This window comes from Nerophis lumbriciformis, linkage group LG38, assembly GCF_033978685.3.
Source record: "Nerophis lumbriciformis linkage group LG38, RoL_Nlum_v2.1, whole genome shotgun sequence".
Taxonomy (NCBI): Eukaryota; Metazoa; Chordata; class Actinopteri; order Syngnathiformes; family Syngnathidae; genus Nerophis; species Nerophis lumbriciformis.
This window is the reverse complement of record NC_084585.2, coordinates 8123426-8141611: the sequence shown is the minus strand read 5'-3', so window position 1 is coordinate 8141611 and position 18186 is coordinate 8123426. Positions and strand designations below refer to the sequence as shown.

Sequence of the window (18186 nt, the reverse complement as noted above, 5' to 3'; positions counted from 1 at the left end):
CAATAGCTTTTTTAATCTATACTCGTCAATCTTTGCACGCTTTTCTTTTTTTTAGTGATAGTATCAAAAGACGCTGCCTGAATGAATAAGCAAAGTTATATTTATACAATGTGTGAAATGGTGGGGGAAATTAAAGGCAGGGAATCAGACGCACTGCATTAGGGTTAGTGAGTGCAGCAATCAGGACAGGACCGGACAAGCCTGGATGATACTTCAATAATAATAAGCAATCATTCTGCCTACTTACTGTCTAATTCGGTTTGTCACGGGAAATAATGGAGCTGGTCCTAAAATTAGCTCAGCCTTCTGTGTGTCATGTTTGTGTACCGTATTTTCCGCACTATAAGGCGCACCTAAAAACCACAATTTTTCTCAAAAGCTGACAGTGCGCCTTATAACCCGGTGCGCTTTATTACGATTCATTTTCATAAAGTTTCGATCTCGCAACTTCGGTAAACAGCCGCCATCTTTTTTCCCGGTAGAACAGGAAGCGCTTCTTCTTCTACGCAAGCAACCGCCAAGGAAAGCACCCGCCCCCATAGAACAGGAAGCGCTTCTTCTTCTACTGTAAGCAACCACCCGCCCCCGGAAGAAGAAGAAAAAACGCGCGGATATCACCGTACGTTTCATTTCCTGTTTACATCTGTAAAGACCACAAAATGGCTCCTACTACGCGACAAGGATCCGGTTCATAAAAAGACGCAATCTCTCCATCCGCACACGGATTACTACCGTATTTCACAGCAACTGATATTCCTGTGAACCGCACTGTGGAACGGGAGCACGTACGGTGAATATTCGCACCACAGGGAATGAGAAGTCATCCTTCACTGTGGTTCTAGCTTGCCATGCTAACTTCCACCCATGGTGATATTCAAAAGGAAGACCTTGCCAAAAGAGACCTTTCCAGCCGGCGTCATCATAAAAGCTAACTCGAAGGGATGGATGGATGAAGAAAAGATGAGCGAGTGGTTAAGGGAAGTTTACGCGAAGAGGCCGGGTGGCTTTTTTCACACAGCTCCGAAGGCGAACACACCTTCACTAAGACGGGCAGACAGCGCCGGACGACATACGCCAACATTTGCCAGTGGATCGTAAATGCCTGGGCAGATATTTCGGTCACAACTGTGGTCCGAGCTTTCCGGAAGGCAGGATTCACAGAACTGCTGCACAACAACAGCGACACTGAATCCGATGACTTCGACGAGACGGAGCCGGCCATTTTTGGATCCCACGCTTGCGCAACTTTTCAATTCGGACACCGAAGACGAAGAATTCGAAGGATTTACGAATGAAGAATAACTTCAGAAGGTGAGCGCTATGTTTATTTTGTGTGTTGTGACATTAACGTTCGAGCAACATTATGTTGCTATTGCTCTACACCATTTTGAATTTTACTATGTTTGTGATTGCACATTTGCGTACATTTTGGGACAGAGTTGTTAGAACGCTGGTTTTCAATATATTATTAAAGTTTGACTGAACTATCTGACTGGTTTTTTGACATTCACTTTAGCGCAGCGTTTTTTTGACATTCACTTTAGCGCAGCGTAGGCGCGGCTTATAGTCCGGGGCGGCTTATTGGTGGACAAAATTATGAAATATGTAATTCATAGAAGGTGCGGCTAATAATCCGGTGCGCCTTATAGTGCGGAAAATACGAATCATGTTTTGTTTTAAGTCATGTTTTGTTTAGTTTCTGGCTTTTCACTCCCTTGTCTTGTCACCATAGCAACCATTAGTTTTCACCTGTCACGTCACGCACCTGTTTCACGTTTTGAGTCACGCACCTGCTTTCACTAATCATGTCCATAGTATTTAAGTTCATTCATTTTCTGTTGTTCGTTCTGACGACATCTGTCAAGACTTGGACTATGGCTTCATTTGCACCACGGGAGAACAAACCAAGCCATAGTGCAAGTCTTGACAGAAGTCGTCAGAACGAACAACAGAAAATGAATGAACTTAAATACTATGGACATGATTAGTGAAAGCAGGTGCGTGACTCAAAACGTGAAACAGGTGCGTGACGTGACAGGTGAAAACTAATGGTTGCTATGGTGACAAGACAAGGGAGTGAAAAGCCAGAAACTAAACAAAACATGACTTAAAACAAAACATGATTACACAAACATGACACTGTGTACCGATGAAATTATTGGATTTCTGCAGTTTTATTCCAGTAAGGTAAAGCTAGTTTGATCTGGGCAAGACCTTGGCCAACTCTTAGAGACTGTAGAGAGCGAACTCCATATACTAAAGCAACGGTTTGATGCCAATAAACTGTCAATCAACCTAAATAAAACAAAATATATAATTTTTGGAAATAGGAAAAATAACATACAGTGTCATATAAGAATTGATGATATGGAGATAGAAAGGTCCTGATGGCTTCATCTGGCCAGGATCTTCAGCTCTCACTGGATCGGTTCGCAGCCGAGTGTGAAGCGACTGGGATGAGAATCAGCACCTCCAAGTCCGAGTCCATGGTTCTCGCCCGGAAAAGGGTGGAGTGCCATCTCCGGGTTGGGGAGGAGATCTTGCCCCAAGTGGAGGAGTTCAAGTACCTCGGAGTCTTGTTCACGAGTGGGGGAAGAGTGGATCGTGAGATCGACAGGCGGATCGGTGCGGCGTCTTCAGTAATGCGGACGCTGTATCGATCCGTTGTGGTGAAGAAGGAGCTGAGCCGGAAGGCAAAGCTCTCAATTTACCGGTCGATCTACGTTCCCATCCTCACCTATGGTCATGAGCTTTGGGTTATGACCGAAAGGACAAGATCACGGGTACAAGCGGCTGAAATGAGTTTCCTCCGCTGGGTGGCGGGGCTCTCTCTTAGAGATAGGGTGAGAAGCTCTGCCATCCGGGGGGAGCTCAAAGTAAATCCGCTGCTCCTCCACATCGAGAGGAGCCAGATGAGGTGGTTCGGGCATCTGGTCAGGATGCCACCCGAACGCCTCCCTAGGGAGGTGCTTAGGGCACGTCCCACCGGTAGGAGGCCGCGGGGAAGACCCAGGACACGTTGGGAAGACTATGTCTCCCGGCTGGCCTGGGAACGCCTCGGGGTCCCACAGGAAGAGCTGGACGAAGTGGCTGGGGAGAGGGAAGTCTGGGCTTCCCTGCTTAAGCTGCTGCCCCCGCGACCCGACCTCGGATAAGCGGAAGAAGATGGATGGATGGATGGATGGATGGAGATAGAAAGGGTGTATTCAACAAAATTTTTGGGAATCTATATAGATGATAAATTAAATTGGAAACTGTACATAAATATACTTAAGACAAAGATGGCAAAAAATATTGCTATGTTACATAAAATCAAAAACTCCGTAAATCAAAAGGCTCTTAATATGTTATATAATTCTTTCGTACTCCCTTATCTTAATTATTGTGTTGAAATCTGGGGTAACAATTACAAAACAAACATCAACTCTATATTCTTACTTCAAAAGAAAGCGATTAGAATTGTAAATTATGCAGATTATCATGACCATACCAATGCTCTTGTTTATTAAATTAAAAACCTTAAAACTGCATGATCTTGTTGACCTCAACGCTGCTATTGTGACGTACAAAGCTCATAACCACATGCTGCCTCGGTGTCTACAGGAGAGGTTCAAACCCAGAGAGAATCCCTATGACCTCAGAGGTTCAGCTGTCTTCCAGAAAGCTAAGATAAGAACAAGCTTAAAAAGTAGATGTGTTTTCTGTCAGGGGGGGTTCAACTGTGGAACAGCTTGGATGATTCCTTAAAATGTTCCAGGTCCATTCACACATTTAAAAAACACTTTAAGACCAATGTCTTGGAAAAATATATCACTCTTGAATAAACACAGTAGTTAATACTATGATCAATGTTAATTAAAATACTAAATGTGGGATATAAATAATAATGGAAGTATAATTGTTTGTATATAGTATAAAGGTGTACAAGGATATTTCACATGCCTTTACTGTGTATATAATTGAACAGTGTTCATATTGTGTATAATGTGTATTTATAATATGTTGTACAAAAGACATTTCATAATTTTCGGAAGTTCATCTTGTACTTGACATTGTTTATAGGGTTAGGCGCTATAAGTGTTCAACTTCAGCCTAAACCCTTTCGGTCTGCAACATTTTCATTTTCAATCTATGAATGTACAACTGTTTGTTTATTTTGTTGACCATTGACCGAAGAATAATAAACTATATATCCCAGGTGGAATATGACTCAATGTGGGCCTTTTGTAGTACGTCATCCCTTCTTTCTGTGTCCCTGCAGCCATCTCAAATAGCCGCGGAGAGTTCCTGCTTAACGGAGAGTTTGTAGTCAGCATGTTCAAAAGGGAAATTAAAGTGGGGAACGCTGTCATCGAGTACAGTGGCTCCGACCATGTTGTTGAGAGGATCAATTGTACCGAGCGCATCGAGGAGGAGATCATTGTCCAGGTAACTCCTTTCTTTTGGAGACTATGGTAATGACTGTTTGCTTCATTGACATGTAAACATTGTATTTACCGTATTTTCCGTACTATAAGTCGCAGTTTTTTTCATAATTTGGCCGTGCTCCAGTGCAACTTATATATGTTTTTTTCCTTCTTTATTATGCATTTTCGGCAGGTGCGACTTATACTCCGGTGCGACTTATACTCCGAAAAATACGGTACTTACCCAGTAATGATGTTTAGAAATGCACATTTTGAATACATTTGCAGGAAATGTAAAGCTAAAGATTAAATTGGCATCAAATCCAAGTTAAAGCTTGTCCATGGATGTCCTCATTCATTCAGGTCATTGTATTCTCAGGGCTTTCAATCCACGCAAGAATGTTGTCATTCCATATGTATCAGGTCTATCTGACAACACCCTGAGACAGATACTAGTGCAGTGGTTCTCAAACTTTTTTTGTCATCCCCCACTTTGGACAAGGGGGAGTTTTCAAGCCCCACCTGCCCCCATCGCCCCAACAGAGCGCTAATGCCAAGCTTTAACATTTTCAAATTTATTGAACATCAAGTTGTATACATTCAAACTCAATAACATAAAATAACATCAAGTTCAATAATAAATAAAATAACTGTGCAGTTGTGGTATAACTTGCATCAAGTTCAATAATAAATAAAACAAAAGTGTTATAACTTGCATCAAGTTCAATAATAAATCAAAACAAGTGTTATAACTTGCATCAAGTTCAATAATAAATCAAAAAAAGTGTTATAACTTGCATCAAGTTCAATAATAAATCAAAAAAAGTGTTATAACTTGCATCACGTTCAATAATAAATCAAAAAAAGTGTTATAACTTGCATCAAGTTCAATAATAAATCAAATAACTTGCATCAAGTTCAATAATAAATCAAAAAAAGTGTTATAACTTGCATCACGTTCAATAATAAATCAAAAAAAGTGTTATAACTTGCATCAAGTTCAATAATAAATCAAATAACTTGCATCAAGTTCAATAATAAATCAAAAAAAGTGTTATAACTTGCATCAAGTTCAATAATAAATCAAACAAAAGTTTTATAACTTGCATCAAGTTCAATAATAAATCAAACAAAAGTGTTATAACTTGCATCAAGTTCAATAATAAATCAAAAAAAGTGTTATAACTTGCATCAAGTTCAATAATACCGGTAAATCAAAAAAAGTGTTATAACTTGCATCAAGTTCAATAATAAATTTAAAAAAGTGTTATAACTTGCATCAAGTTCAATAATAAATCAAATAACTTGCATCAAGTTCAATAATAAATAAAATAAAAGTGCCACTTTGCAATCTTTGCAAAAAAAAAAAGGAGGAGCTATGCATTTGGCAAGACAGGGCAAGTGACAGCACTTTTCCCCAGGAGAGCCACCTTGCTTCACTGTGAAACAGCACTGCTGTATGATCAGCTCCCATTTCCTCACACAGTGCAGAGAACAGTCGCACTTTCAGTGGTCGTGTTTTGATCAAATTTACCGCGCTCACAACATCTGTTAAAACCTCATTGAGTTCGGGGCTGAGCTGTTTCCCGGTGAATGACACAGTGTGTGCCCGTCAGATTTGTGTTTCTCTGCAGGCGCTGGCTCTGGCTCGACGACATTTGAGGTGTGAGTCACAAATGTATATATTTGTGTAATTGTGATCCACACATTAGCCTGCTACCCATCCGCGCGAAAGTTTGTTCCGCTTAGCCCCGCCCCCATTAGTTACTGTTGCTATGTCTGTCAAACTTTCGCTCCTACCGAGAAATTTAAAGCCTACAGTAAAAATAAGTACCGGTAATTTCCATTTATTTATATAGCGGATTTCACAGACAGAATCACAAAGTGATTTACAGTGTGTATAGAAAATGAAAGCATAGTAAAAAAAAAATAATCTAAGAATATAATAATAAAAATAAAAATTTAAAGTGAAATTTCCTCCCGTTCCTCGCGCCCCACCTGTCATGTCTCTATTCCCCACCAGTGGGGCGCGCCCCACACTTTGAGAAACGCTGGACTAGTGCATTCTTAAAGGGGAACATTATCACAATTTCAGAAGGGTTAAAACCATTAAAAAATCAGTTCCCAGTGGCTTATTTTATTTTTCGAAGTTTTTTTTCAAAATTTTACCCATCACGCAATATCCCTAAAAAAAAGCTTCAAAGTGCCTGATTTTAACCATCGTTATATACACCCGTCCATTTTCCTGTGACGTCACATAGTGAAGCCAACACAAACAAACATGGCGCATAGAACAGCAAGCTATAGCGACATTAGCTCGGATTCAGACTCGGATTTCAGCGGCTTAAGCGATTCAACAGATTACGCATGTATTGAAACGGATGGTTGTAGTGTGGAGGCAGGTAGCGAAAACGAAATTGAAGAAGAAACTGAAGCTATTGAGACATATCGGTTTGAACCGTATGCAAGCGAAAACCGACGAAAACGACACGACAGCCAGCGACACGGGAGAAAGCGAGGATGAATTCGGCGATCGCCTTCTAACCAACGATTGGTATGTGTTTGTTTGGCATTAAAGGAAACTAACAACTACGAACTAGGTTTACAGCTTCTGAAATACATTTGGCAACAACATGCACTTTGAGAGTGCAGACAGCCCAATTTTCATCAATTAATATATTCTGTAGACATACCCTCTTCCGCGCTCTTTTCCTGAAAGCTGATCTGTCCAGTTTTGGAGTTGATGTCAGCAGGCCAGGGAAGCTAGGGTCGATATTCTTCTCTTGATCATCTTCGGTGGCATAAGGGACGGTGTGAGCCAAGACATCCAGGGGGTTTAGCTTGCTCGTCTGCGGGAACAAACTGCCGCCATTGCTTGCCGTGCTAGCGAGGTCCTTTGTCCCTGAATTGCTCACACACTCCGGCAGATTCAATGGGGGTCTGGCGGCAGATTTCTTTGACTTTATCGTTGGAAATGCATCTGCTTTGAGTGTCGCAGGATATCCACACATTCTTGCCATCTCTGTCGTAGCATAGCTTTCGTCGGTAAAGTGTGCGGAACAAACGTCCAATTTCTTGCCACTTTGGCATCTTTGGGCCACTGGTGCAACTTGAATCCGTCCCTGTTCGTGTTGTTACACCCTACGACAACACACAGACGAGGCATGATGTCTCCAAGGTACGGAAAACAGTCGAAAAAACGGAAAATAACAGAGCTGATTTGACTCGGTGTTTGAGAAAATGGCGGATTGCTTCCCGATGTGACGTCATCGCTCCGAGAGCGAATAATAGAAAGGCGTTTAATTCGCCAAAATTCACCCATTTAGAGTTCGGAAATCTGTAAAAAAATATATGGTCTTTTTTCTGCAACATCAAGGTATATATTGACGCTTACATAGGTCTGGTGATAATGTTCCCCTTTAAGACCGGACACCCCACACCCACAAAAACAATCTGATGTACAGTACAGGCCAAAAGTTTGGACACCACTTCACCATTTTCATGACTATTTACATTGTAGATTGTCACTGAAGGCATCAAAACTATGAATGAACACATGTGGAGTTATGTACTTAACAAAAAAAAGGTGAAATAACTGAAAACATGTTTTGTATTCTAGTTTCTTCAAAATAGCCACCCTTTGCTTTGATTACTGCTTTGCACACTCTTGGCATTCTCGCCATGAGTTTCAAGCACACCTGTGAAGTGGAAACCATTTCAGGTGACTCCCTCTTGCAGCTCATGGAGAGAATGCCAAGAGTGTGCAAAGCAGTAATCAGAGCACAGGATGGCTATTTTGAAGAAACTAAAATATAAAACATGATTTCAGTTATTTCACCTTTTTTTGTTAAGTACATAACTCCACATGTGTTCATTCATTGTTTGGATGCCTTCAGTGACAATCTACAATGTAAATAGTCATGAAAATAAAGAAAACGCATTGAATGAGAACGTGTGTCCAAGCGTTTATCCAGTGTATTGATGAATGCACTGATTCATACATTGGGGGAAACAAAACGACCACTAAGTCGACGTATGGCCCAGCATAGACGGGCAAACTCTTTAGGCCAAAACTCAACTGTCTACATTCACCTCAAGGGGAAACAGCACTTCTATGAGAACAAAACATGTACAGGTTCTTGACATGGAGAACGGATGGTAGGAAAGAGGAGTGAGGGAGGCCATCTATGTCAAGGTTGAAAAACCATCCCTGGTCTGCAACACCACCTATCTCCCACATACAACACTGTCCTTTCAACCAATCCTAAAATACTCAGCAATTTAGCCTCCAACAAAAAGGAGTTACAAACACTCCAGTGACAGATGCTCCTTTGTGATATTTGTTTACAACTGAACGGAAGGCTAACATGGATGATTCCGACTATTTTGGACTGGCAGTAGTCGATCCACAGCGATCGTTCTGCCACACAATAACTCCATGCTCCATCCATCCATCCATCCATCTTCTTCCGCTTATCCGAGGTCGGGTCGCGGGGGCAGCAGCCTAAGCAGGGAAGCCCAGACTTCCCTCTCCCCAGCCACTTCGTCCAGCTCCTCCCGGGGGATCCCGAGGCGTTCCCAGGCCAGCCGGGAGACATAGTCTTCCCAACGTGTCCTGGGTCTTCTCCGTGGCCTCCTACCGGTCGGACATGCCCTAAACACCTCCCGAGGGAGGCGATCGGGTGGCATCCTGACCAGATGCCCGAACCACCTCATCTGGCTCCTCTCGATGTGGAGGAGCAGCGGCTTTACTTTGAGCTCCCCCCGGATGACAGAGCTTCTCACCCTATCTCTAAGGGAGAGCCCTGCCACCCGGCGGAGAAAACTCATTTCGGTTGCTTGTACCCGTGATCTTGTCCTTTCGGTCATAACCCAAAGCTCATGACCATAGGTGAGGATGGGAACGTAGATCGACCGGTAAATTGAGAGCTTTGCCTTCCGGCTCAGCTCCTTCTTCACCACAACGGATCGATACAGCGTCCGCATTACTGAAGACGCCGCACCGATCCGCCTGTCGATCTCACGATCCACTCTTCCCTCACTCGTGAACAAGACTCCGAGGTACTTGAACTCCTCCACTTGGGGCAGGGTCTCCTCCCCAACCCGGAGATGGCACTCCACCCTTTTCCGGGCGAGAACCATGGACTCGGACTTGGAGGTGCTGATTCTCATCCCAGTCGCTTCACACTCGGCTGCGAACCGATCCAGCGAGAGCTGAAGATCCTGGCCAGATGAAGCCATCAGGACCACATCATCTGCAAAAAGCAGAGACCTAATCCTGCAGCCACCAAACCGGATCCCCTCAACGCCTTCACTGCGCCTAGAAATTCTGTCCATAAAAGTTATGAACAGAATCGGTGACTCCATGCTGAGGACTGTCAATGGCATAGACCAGACCTGGGCAATTATTTTGACTCGGGGGGGGGGGGGGCAGATTTAGAGAAAAAAATGTGTCTGGGGGTATATCTGATTTTTAGGAACACTAATACAAAACATCACAATAATGTCTGATTGAATGCTCAAAACGTTATGGACAGACCGCCTTAAAAAACGGAATGGAATTTTACATTTTTTTTACTGAATGAGACACCCAGAATGTACATGAAAATAAAGAATGTGGGATTTACAATATTAACTATGAAGGATAAAATACTGAATATTGACAACATATGAACGTCACACCCCCTCTCGATCGACATATTTTACAATCAAGCGAAACGCAACAAAAATGCAACAAACACAGCAAAATATGAACGCGAAGGGTAACAAAACCCCCACTTAATATCTGATACATCTGATATATCACTAACCTTTAGAACTTTCTTGTAAAAATCTCCTTCCACGTCTGTCTCTGACACCCGCATTTCAGGATGGTCGCTCTAGAAACACTCTGGAAACCAGTGACGTGCGGTGAGGTTGATGGCTGGTGAGGCACTGACTTCATCACAGTCAGATTTACAAACATATGAACCCTAAAGAGTATCTTATTCACCATTTGATTGGCAGCAGTTAACGGGTTATGTTTAAAAGCTCATACCAGCATTCTTCCCTGCTTGGCACTCAGCATCAAGGGTTGGAATTGGGGGTTAAATCACCAAAAATGATTCCCGGGCGCGGCGCCGCTGCTGCCCACTGCTCCCCTCACCTCCCAGGGGGTGGTCAAGGGGATGGGTCAAATGCAGAGGACAAATTTCACCACACCTAGTGTGTGTGTGACAATCATTGGTACTTTAACTTAATTTTAACTTTACACATACAAACTGTAGCACACAAAAAAGCACATTTAATAAAAAAACGTTATTATGGTCTTACCTTTACTTATGAATGCGCCGCTGTTGTGCTGGATTAATGAACCCCCTGATGGGAGTGTTATATCAACTAAAGCCCTCACTTCAACTTTCCACGTGCAAGATTGAATCTATTTAAAAAAGTGTAACCGAGGGTTTATAAATGTCGCCTATACTGTATGAAACTACAAAATAACAAACACGGAGGCTCCAGTTTACACGAGGACCACTTTATTTACCTTCTTTCAAAAACCTCCGCAACGTGACATCACTTCCGCTCTTAGCGCCTTCAAAATAAGAGCTCAAGGCATATACTGTATAACAGCGCATAACAGGAACTTTACATCACAAAGAGGAAAGCCCATAAAAATAGGTTACAAAAGTTATTTAATAAGAAGCCAAAAAGTGCAAAAACAATAATGTTCGTGTTGGAGGAGTTGTGAATTAGGTACACCTGCAGTCTGCAGGTGTAGTGTACCTAATGTTGTGGCCCTGCAGTCATTCACAACTCCTCCAACACGAACATTATTGTTTTTGCACTTTTTGGCTTCTTATGAAATAACTTTTTTAAATAGATTCAATCTTGCACGTGGAAAGTTTAAGTGTGGGCTTTAGTTGATATAACACTCCCGTCAGGGTTTGCCGTGCATTCTACGGCGGGGGTGCAGGAGGCGAGCATCAGCCAGTGCGTCTTTTGCAGCCGTTTTATGATCGCTCAGCACAAGAAATACTTTACACACATACAGTTGTTGACAAAATACACTGTACATTATATACCTCAGCTAACTAAACTATGGGAATGTATAATATAGTTCATATAGCAATACGGTCTCACTGCACAGCAGACCAGCAGTTAGCCGAGTCCGTCCATGTTGAGGCACTGAGTGACGTGCCTCGACTGGCTGCTGCTGTTCACCGCACCGTCTCTTCTCAGTATTTGAACGGCAAATGTGAAAATTCAGCGATTTTGAATAAAAATAATCTAAAACTGGTGAAGTTAAATGGAAAATAACTTTATAGTATAATCACTGGATACATTTAACAATTTAATATATATTTTTTTATTTTTTTTATTTTTTTCTTTCCATGATGGCAGGTGAGGCGCCGCCTCACCTGCCTCTAGTGACTGCACGTCACTGCTGGAAACGCTCCCCAGCCACACTGCTTGGTGCCTCGTCTAAACTGCTCTGACCTAGATTACCATAGGAACTAATTAGATTACCATAGTAACTAGTATATTACGCAAAAGCGCAGATTCCAACCACTGAAATACTTTGTATAGTTCAAGACTTACGGTCATTTGTAAACATCACTGCACATCAGGGCCGGCCCGTGGCATAGGCCGTATAGGCAAATGCTAAGGGCGCCGTCCATCAGGGGGCGCCACGCCAGTGCCACAAATGTTGCGCCCCCTCCCTTCCCGTATCATGACTCTTTTTGGACGTCACCACATCAAAAAATCAACACAAGATGTCAAAACGGCCAAAACTGTCAGGTGCCCAGGGAAGAAAAAAGAGAAAAGAAGAGGGGAGAAACGAGAAAAGACAGAGGTAGCAGGTAGGTAACGTTAGCCTACATGACATTATTTGTCTGTTACAGAATGTGATAGTAACCTGGCTTTTTAGCATTAAGCTAATGTTACATGATTCGGCAATTGCTAATCAATAAATAGCTAGTTCTGTTTTAACGTCGGGTTAATATTGTGGAGGGGGCTAAATTGTTATGGAAAATAATAATGTAACGTTAGGTAATTACAGTACTCCCACCTTACATTCCTCAGGGACATTTGTATTAGATCTTTTAAGCAGGTGTTTTTTGTTTACATTGTTATTGCCTTCTGGTTAACTAATGTTTGCCCTGCAGGTAATAGTCACCTTTCCACCCCTTTATATATTAGGTATAGTTGTAAGTAAAAAAAAAAAGGTCAAAGACAAAGCTATTCGGTTTCTTGTGAGTATATACACTTCACTGCCGATGTGGGGGGGCGCCACCTAAAATCTTGCCTAGGGCGCCAGATTGGTTAGGGCCGGGCCTGCTGCACATCATAATGGTAGCTACACTTTCCATCATAAAGATCTAAAAAAAATATTTGGGAATGTCCGGCAGGCCAGATTAAATATCTTAACGAGCGGTGTGCGGCCCCCGGGCCTTAATTTGCCCATGTCTGGCATAGATGTACATGTAAACTCGCTTTTGTTTGTTTTTCTCACTACAATAGGACAGCACCATCCTTGCGCAGGCACACCCTCCTGGTGTTTAAGTGCAAATATTTGGGATTTTGGATTTAGATCTGACCAAAGGCTAAGACTAGATCTAAACAAACTAAGTCTATGAGCATGACTTGATGAAGCCTAACCAGAGACAAACCAGACAGTCCAGTTGCGATCAATTGAATGCCCTGAGAACACGTGAACGCTTGTTTTCTCCTTGTGTGCGATGTTACGATCCTGCTTTCAAGCTGTTTTAAATGTATATCTTCATGGTAGGTGCTGTCTGTGGGGAACCTTTACAACCCAGATGTCAGGTACTCCTTCAACATCCCCATAGAGGATAAACCTCAGCAGTTCCTCTGGGATGCCTATGGTCCGTGGCAGGAGTGCAGCCGCCTGTGCCAAGGTAAGAGAGATGAAACAGAGGATTTGGATTCAAGCACCATTCAGTTATGGGCACATAGAACAAGGTATAGCTAAACTTGGCAGGCTCGTGCGAGATGCATAGATTGGATCATCTTCATAGAGACCTGCTGCAAATTACCGTCTGTGGAGCTCTGTGAGCATAAAGTATGTGGGTGTGCAGGGGTGAATTACAGGTAAACTTTCTATGACTCATGACTCAAACACTTTGTCAGTCCCTTAATCCCCGTCTTGGCACTGACCTGCCTGAACAAAATGCAGGGACTCCCAGATTTTCTATTTATTATGACAGTCTGCCAAAATATATATCTCATAGAGTTTGGTTGTAAAAAAACAAAAAAAACAACTTGGTACCATATCGTCTTGCAGTGATTACCGTATGTTCCGGACTATAAGGCGCACTTGAAATTAGGGATGTCCCGATCCAGGTTTTTGCACTTCCGATCCGATACCGATATTGTTTTTGCACTTCCGATCCGATACTGATACTGACCGATACCGATACTGACCGATAATGGCCTATCCGAGCATGTATTAAAGTTTAAAGTTATTTAGCCTACTTAGTTGTCAGAATCATGTTGAAAAGGGTTTTAGTACTCTTGATAACAACTAGCCAGCTGAATTAGGGGAGTTTGAATAATACACAATGGTTGGTAACAAGAAACTGACCTGTTTATTCAAGGATAAACACAAAATAGACAAAATTATACATGACAAACAGAAATGGCATCATTGAACTAGGGCTGGGCGATATGGCCTTTTTTTAATATTGCAATATTTTAAGGCCATATTGCGATACACGATATATATCTCGATATTTTGCTTTAGCCTTGAATGAACACTTGATGCATATAATCACAGCAGTATGATGATTCTATGTGTTTTGATTGATTGATTGAGACTTTTATTAGTAGGTTGGACTGTGAAGTACATATTCCGTACAATTGACCACTAAATGGTAACACCCCAATAAGTTTTTCAACTTGTTTAAGTCGGGGTCCACTTAAATTGATTCATGATACAGATATATACTATCAGATATATACTATCATCATAATACAGTCATCACACAAGATAATCACATTGAATTATTTACATTATTTATAATCCAGGGTGTGGAGGGGGGCGCCGGATGTAAGTGTCAAAAAGACAGCCAAAAGAGTTTGATATGAGAATAAATCTAAAGTTAAAATATAGGGTAGAAATGCATCCATTTGCAGGAAATGTAGTCTTGATTTTCAACATTTTCTTTCAAGGCTTGCATGTCTACATTAAAACATTCTTCTTCATACTGCATTAATATATGCTACTTTTAAACTTTCATGCAGAGAAGGAAATCACAACTAAAAAAATCACTAATTTTTTCATACAGTGTTGATCTGGAAATTTTTGCCTCAGCATTTTGATGGTGTGGACGTGTGGCACCGAACGGAGATAAGCGTCTCGACAGACGTCACAATATTTGAACAATGATGACGAAAACTGTTTTCTCTGTCGTGTCCGTGTGTCGAAAATTGTTATGCGCTTGTTTTTTTATTTGATTTTGTGCGTGGCATATAATTGCTATGCGCAGAGGACGTTTAAACAGTGCGCAATTGCACAAGCGCGCACCTTAGAGAGAACGTTGGTCACACGGCTGCGCTAGCATCACAGCTAACGTTAACCATGCTGCTACCTCTCTGCTCGGGGAGGACGTATACGTATGTGACGTATGACACGACAGTATGTGACGTATGACGTGACAGTATGTGACGTGTGTAAGAAGGTGCGCTTGCTGTCTGTGAGAGGGAGACACAGGAAAGAGTGAGAAGAGCTTGTCGTGTAATGCCAGCAGCTAAAAGCAACTGCGTGAGAATCCACAGACCTGTGGATGTGTTGAAGGTGTGCTGGAAAATGCGGAACGGAAATTAGGGAGCAGCAGAAAAGTGGAATGTACTATTTAAATAGGTGCTTTGGAAAACACGGAGCGGAGCTTTTTTTTTAACTGGATCTGGATCGGCATTTTCCCATGCCTTGCCGATACGCATTTTTTTGCAAATATCGGCGGCCGATCCGATCCAAATATCGGATCGGGACATCCCTACTTGAAATCCTTTTTTTCCCCCCTCAAAACTCTACAGTGCGCTTAATGTACGGAATAATTCTGGTTTTGCTTACCGACCTCGAAGCTATTTTATTTGGTACATGGTGAAATGATACGTGTGACCAGTAAATTGGCAGTCACACATAAGAGATACGTGTAGACTGCAATATGACTCAAGTAAACAACACCAACATTGTGTAAGTTACATTGAAAATATAGAACATTACACAAGGCACTCAAAAATCTATCAACATGTTTTAGTAGGACTTTGGTAAGCTATATAGCTGGTGCGGCTTTATAGCCTGATTGATTGTACTGTGCTTCAACATCAAGTATTATTATGGTGTGTGTATAAGGTAAGACATATTATCTGGCGTTTTGTTTCGCAATATTATGTAAAAGCAACTATTCTTATCTTCTGGTACCTGCTGATCTGTATTTGGGATCTGCATAAGTCCCTTTGTAGTCCGTGCCGACACCATAGTCGATAAGCTTCTTTTTCTCTATCTACTTGTTATGGGACATTCATCCTCCGCTGTTGCCATTTCTAATGTAAAGGAGTGTAAAGTTCTTACTTATATCTGTCAGTAAACTCGCCATTGAAGCACTAAAACATACCGGTGTAGTGAGTTTACATTATTCACCCAAAGACACTTCTTCCACTCCCATCCTTGCACGCTACACCGCTACAACAAAGATGACGGGGAGAAGACGCGGCCGAAGGTGAGCCACGTAAATAAGACCGCCAACAAAATTACGCAACCTGAAGCGACTGTCAGAAAGCGGCTTGATGATGATCTGTAAAACATCATCTATGCAACATTTTGACCAAAGAACCACCATTACATGTTATGTAGACCACAAGGAAGTCTTTTACATTTAGAATCAAATATATAATAATATGGCTCCTTTAATGCACGCTATAATCCGGTGCGCCTTATACAAACCCCGTGTCCATATGAGTTGGGAAATTGTGTTAGATGTAAATATAAACGGAATACAATGATTTGCAAATCCTCTTCAACCCATATTCAATTGAATGCACTACAAAGACAATATATTTGATGTTCAAACTCATAAACTTTATTTTTTTTTGCAAATAATAATCAACTTAGAATTTCATGGCTGCAGCACGTGCCAAAGTAGTTGGGAAAGGGCATGTTCACTACTGTGTTACATCACCTTTTCTTTTAACAACACTCAATAAACGATTGGGAACTGAGGAAACTAATTGTTGAAGCTTTGAAAGTGGAGTTCTTTCCCATTCTTGTTTTATGTAGAGCTTCAGTCGTTCAACAGTCCGGGGTCTCCGCTATCGTATTTTACGCTTCATAATGCGCCACACATTTTCGATGGGAGACAGGTCTGGACTGCAGGCGAGCCAGGAAAGTACCCGCACCCTTTTTTTTACGAAGCCACGCTGTTGTAGCACGTGCTGAATGTGGCTTGGCATTGTCTTGCTGAAATAAGCAGGGGCGTCCATATGTTGTTCCAAAACCTGTATGTACCTTTCAGCATTAATGGTGCCTTCACAGATGTGTAAGTTACCCATGCCTTGGGCACTAATGCACCCCCATACCATCACAGATGCTGGCTTTTGAACTTTGTGTCGATAACAGTATGGATGGTTCGCTTGCCCTTTGGTCCGGATGACACGATGTCGAATATTTTCAAAAACAATTTGAAATGTGGACGTGTCAGACCACAGAACACTTTTCCACTTTGCATGAGTCCATCTTAGATGATCTCGGGCCCAGAGAAGCCGGCAGCGTTTCTGGGTGTTGTTGATAAATGGCTTTCGCTTTGCATAGTAGAGCTTTAACTTGCACTTACAGATGTGGCGACCAACTGTATTTAGTGACAGTAGTTTTCTGAAGTGTTCCTGAGCCCATGTGGTGATATCCTTTTAGAGATTGATGTCGGTTTTTGATACAGTGCCGTCTGAGGGATCGAAGGTCACGGTCATTCGATGTTGGTTTCCGGCCATGCCGCTTACGTGGAGTGATTTCTCCAGATTCACTGAACCTTTTGATGATATTATGGACCGTAGATGTTGAAATCCCTAAATTTCTTGCAATTGCACTTTGAGAAACGTTGTTCTTAAACTGTTTGACTATTTGCTCACGCAGTTGTGGACAAAGGGGTGTACCTCGCCCCATCCTTTCTTGTGAAAGACTGAGCATTTTTTGGGAAGCCGTTTTTATACCCAATCATGGCACCCACCTGTTCCCAATTAGCCTGCACACCTGTGGGATGTTCCAAATAAGTGTTTGACGAGCATTCCTCAACTTTATCAGTATTTATTGCCGCCTTTCCCAACTTCTTTGTCACGTGTTGCTGGCATCAAATTCTAAAGTTAATGATTATTTGCAAAAAAAAAAAAATGTTTATCAGTTTGAACATCAAATATGTTGTCTTTGTAGCATATTCAACTGAATATGGGTTGAAAATGATTTGCAAATCATTGTATTCCGTTTATATTTACATCTAACACAATTTCCCAACTCATATGGAAACGGGGTTTGTATATGAAAAATTATAAAAAAATTGCGCCTTATAATCCGGTGCACCCTATGGTCTGGAAAATACGGTACTTTATTTCATTCAGCCCATGAGGTTTGATTTGTTCTCTCACACTGGACAAAATATGCACTAAATTCAGAGAAGGATATAAGTAGTAGTAATAACAAACACATTTCGATAGTTATCAATCAGAAATTCAAATGATTAGGTAAATGGTAGTTTATTTCATACACGCAAAGCATTGTGTATACAGG

At 41.8% G+C, this 18186-nt stretch overlaps 1 protein-coding gene across 1 annotated transcript in view; it reads left to right on the top strand.

The window, feature by feature from the left end:
* adamts9 (ADAM metallopeptidase with thrombospondin type 1 motif, 9) overlaps window positions 1-18186 on the top strand; it is a 135983-nt gene that overhangs the window by 76942 nt on the left and 40855 nt on the right. Inside the window, exons 17-18 of the mRNA XM_061932261.1 lie at window positions 4262-4428; window positions 13180-13309. Of these exons, the coding sequence (XP_061788245.1) occupies window positions 4262-4428; window positions 13180-13309 (297 nt within the window). The remainder of the gene's footprint in view (window positions 1-4261; window positions 4429-13179; window positions 13310-18186) is intronic.